The 4,015-nt window shown below is 38.2% G+C and overlaps 1 protein-coding gene across 1 annotated transcript; it reads right to left on the reverse strand.

The window, feature by feature from the left end:
- Positions 1-2,421: 2,421 nt before the first annotated feature.
- Positions 2,422-2,916, reverse strand: LOC122591521. Its single transcript, XM_043763786.1, has one exon. It carries the CDS (start codon positions 2,914-2,916, stop codon positions 2,422-2,424), a length of 495 nt encoding a protein of 164 aa, XP_043619721.1.
- Between the last annotated feature and the right edge of the window lie 1,099 nt (positions 2,917-4,015).

Raw genomic sequence — 4,015 nt, forward strand, 5'->3', positions numbered from 1 at the left:
GAGCTCTATCTCCGGAGGTAAATCTGCCAGAATTACGGAGTTCATCTCTGTCAGAACGAAGGTCACCTCATGGGAGCTCACCTCCGTCAGGAACGGAGCTCATCCGTCAGAACGGAGCTCCGCCAAATATGGAGGAAATCTCTTATTTTCTTCCTCCTAAAGAAAAGGTATGTTTCCTTATCTTTTATTATTATAATATATCTATTATATGGCATTTAAATCCCATAAACATGTCTACCATATCTTGTACCCAAAAAGATAGGGTATCCCCCTAAAATCCTAACTTATTCCCCAATATAAGTTAGTCCTATATAAATAGGTCATCCCCTCACGAATAGGCATATGTTCTTTCTACGAGATACTAAGCCTCATTCACCCGAAGACCTAAGGTGGCCGTCTCCTCTACGGAGTCGTCTCTACCGCCAACACAAACACACCCGATCTTGTGGCTTTAAGCTTCACAAAGCTTTACACCGATAGGGAATCCCCAACGAATCGGTCAAAACCCTCTCCTTGTTTTGAGGACCATGCGGTTCTTTGATCAAACAGTCATTAAGTTCAACTAGTTTTGGGTCCACCTGGTAGTGAAAGTCATCAATATGAGGAGGATCAAAAACCTACTTACCTTCCATCTTATCTTTAAGGTTCTTGAAAAGAAAATAATTCTCATAGAACTTTATATCATGAGATGTATCAAACTTTCCATGTTCGATGTCAAAAACTTTGTAACCTTCTCTATTTTGTGGATAACCCATAAAAACACCTTAACGTTCTCATGTGATCATATTTTGGCCTTCTTTTGAAAAACGACCTGAAACGGAATGTGTTATTATTGATGGCTCTTGAAGGAAGTCGGTTTATAATGTAAGTAGCTCCCTGTACACATTCTCCCCAAAACATCTTTGGTAAGCCTGTGTGAAACATCAAGGAGCGGACCATTTCAAGCATGTGAAGGTGTTTTCGTTTGACCACCCTGTTTTGCTGTGGGGTATGTGGACATGATGTTTCCAATAAAATACCTTCATGGGAGTAGAAGTTCACCATTTTATTTGACAAGCATTCTGCACCATTATCGCAACGTATCCTTTTTATTGACTTCCGAAATTGAGTTTTTATCATTTTTTGGAAATCAATCAAGCATTCTGCTGCCTCACTCTTATGTTTGATAAGAAATGTCCACACCCCTCGACTAAAATCATCAATTATGGTCAAGAAAAAACTAGCATGTGTAGTGGAGTGTTTTTGGTATATTCCCCATGTATCGCAATGGATTAAGTCAAAACAAGCACCACTCTTTATTGAACTTTTAGGAAATGGCAACCGTGTAAATTTTGCCTTATTACATGCAACAGAAACATAGTCTTTGAATCAAAATGGTCGCTTTCAATAAAATCAAATGACATAATTTATCAAACGAGGCATGACCTAATCTTGTGTGCCAACCTTGAATATCTTTCTTTGTCATCAAGGTTTTTATGTCTCTCTTCTCCATTCCAATCCGATAAAGACCATCAATACATTTATCCGTCCCAATTAACTTCTTTGAACGTAGGTCCTGCTTAGTACAAAATTCAGGAAAGAAACTCACAACACATTGCAAATCATGGGGTAATTTATTAACTGAAAGTAAGTTACAATTGAAATAAGGAATGTATAGCATTCCTTTAATTTTGGAACCATTTTCCAAGAATGTTTCTCCCTTGGCTTTATCCGTGATACTATTACCATTAGGAATCACCACCGGAGTCTCATTTTTTGTTTCAATAAAATTTTCAACGAAATCAGTTTTGTGAACAATATGATCTGTGGAGCTGGAATCGACTATCCACCCATGGCTTTAATTTACTTTACCTGCGAAATTCGCCCTAGGCAATTCACCTTTGCTTCTATCTTTGGTGGTGAAGTTCTTAAGCAACGCTTGATATTGATCTTCAGTTAGACCCCCAATGGCATTTGTTTCAGCCTCTACACATCCAACTTTAGCCTTCGCCTTCTTTCCTTTTCCAGGCCACCATTCAGGATAACCAATTATTTCAAAAAACCCATCTCCGCTATGGTCGGTTTTTTACATTCTGATCAAGTCTCAGCTTGCCTATTGTCCTTTCCAGCCTTGTATTTTTGTTGGTCATGACCCCGTGTGAACTCATCTGGAAAGGCTGCTACATTAACCTGTGATCTTTTCCCAGAAGTAATGCTTCTTTGTTGCTCATCTTCTGACGCCAGTCTATACGCCTCTCCAATGTTTGGGCTTGGTTTCATAGATAACAAGTGAGTCCTTATGATCATGAACTCACTGTGAAGTCCCATCAAGAATTGATACAATCACTCCCTCTCAATGAATCTGTCATTTTTATTTCCAGAACCACAAGTGCATGAACCACATGAACATCGCAGTTGTGGAAGAATTGTGTTTATCTCGTCTCACAAAGACCTGAGCTTTGTGTAATAGGTGGAGACGGACGAGCCGTCATGTCTTATCATAGTAGGGGACTGCTTTAACTCGTAAGCACAGGGAGCACTTTCCTTACTAAGTCTTTCTTTGAGATCCGTCTGGATTTCAATAGATGTATTTGCATATTTAACGCTAGCCCATATATCTTTTTCCATATTTGTCGTCAACCATCCTTTGATCATGGCATCACATCGATGCAATGGCAAATATGTGTCATTCGTTTGGTTGGGTTTGGGAATCGACTCATCTACAAATCCCATGTTGTTTTTGGCAAGTATGAAGTTAGACATCTCTTGGACCCAATCACTGTAATTGCTGTCAGTGAGAGAATCATTTACCTGCATCTGTCTGGGATAATATGAAGGGTGAATATAGAATGGTGAGGCTGGATCGATCAACTTAGGGTTAATGACACCGGTGCCTGCATTTGAATCATCTTTTGCGTTTTTATCATCTCCAGCCATGGTCTTGTAATCACTAGAGCTTTAGGGGTTGTGATGAAGAAAACTTCTGCTCTGATACCATAAAGATTTATAATATTGAAGCCAAGTGTAATTTGTTTTCTTATTCATCTTTCAAAACAGAGGATCCAACGGGGATAAATATACGTGTTAGGTCCAGTTTCAGTGAAAACTGGAGCTCTCCAGTTGCATCTAGAGAGCATGAAAAATTGTCCGAAATATTTGAAGTCCAGTTGCAATGTACAGTTTATGTAACTGATGACTTCCTCCAGTTGAGATCTGAAGAACAACAATCTTAAGACATTCCAGTTGAAGTCAAAGACAACAAGTGGAAGAAAGAGAAAGATAATGGCAGCGAAGCCCAGTTGACTTTCTGATCAGAATAATCAGCTGGAGATCCGTCAGTGTAAATGCTCTTACAAAGCTTTACACTGATTACGAGGAGGACCTTTTACACTACATCCTTTTACCCGGACAATAATTGTGTCTGTGGATAAAAGTGCAAAGATGTAGAGTGGTTGAATAAAGTAACCTTTTGTCTTACTTTATTTAGCACACACACAAAGAATTATTTACTAATACTTTTGTGTGCTGTCAACCATATTCGTACGTCGAAGTTGAGATCCCAATGCTCAACCTTCGACTATAAATAGAGGTCCTTGCACAAGCATTTTAATAACTTTTGCAAACACATACATTCTGCAATATTGTTGGTAAACTTGTGCAATATTCTCTCAATCGCAAAAAGGAACATTTCACAACTCTAAGTGTTTCGATTGTTAAGAGAATTTCCATGTATAGATCAATTGTATTTCATAGGTTGTTAGGATATTTACATTTGTGTATTATCTTGGTTCCGCAACAACCTTGTATTTTATTTAACATTAATAAATAAAGTACACTTGAAAAATTACATATTGTCTCACCAATTTAATTTACTTGTACTTTACATTATTGCATCGTATTTAGTTATTTGACTTGTCACCTTAATAAGTATACCTCCAGTTAACCTGGTACATTGTTCACTCTAAACTGGTCACGTCTAGATTAAGTGAAAGTGTTGCTAAGTACACTCACCATTGACATAGAGGTGTCTTCAGCA

The sequence above is a fragment of the Erigeron canadensis genome, chromosome 3 (assembly GCF_010389155.1).
Source record: "Erigeron canadensis isolate Cc75 chromosome 3, C_canadensis_v1, whole genome shotgun sequence".
Classification (NCBI taxonomy): Eukaryota; Viridiplantae; Streptophyta; class Magnoliopsida; order Asterales; family Asteraceae; genus Erigeron; species Erigeron canadensis.

Coding starts and splice junctions, on each gene's coding strand:
- LOC122591521 (XM_043763786.1), bottom strand. CDS start 2,916: ATGGCTGGAGATGATAAAAACGCAAAAGATGATTCAAATGCAGGCACC.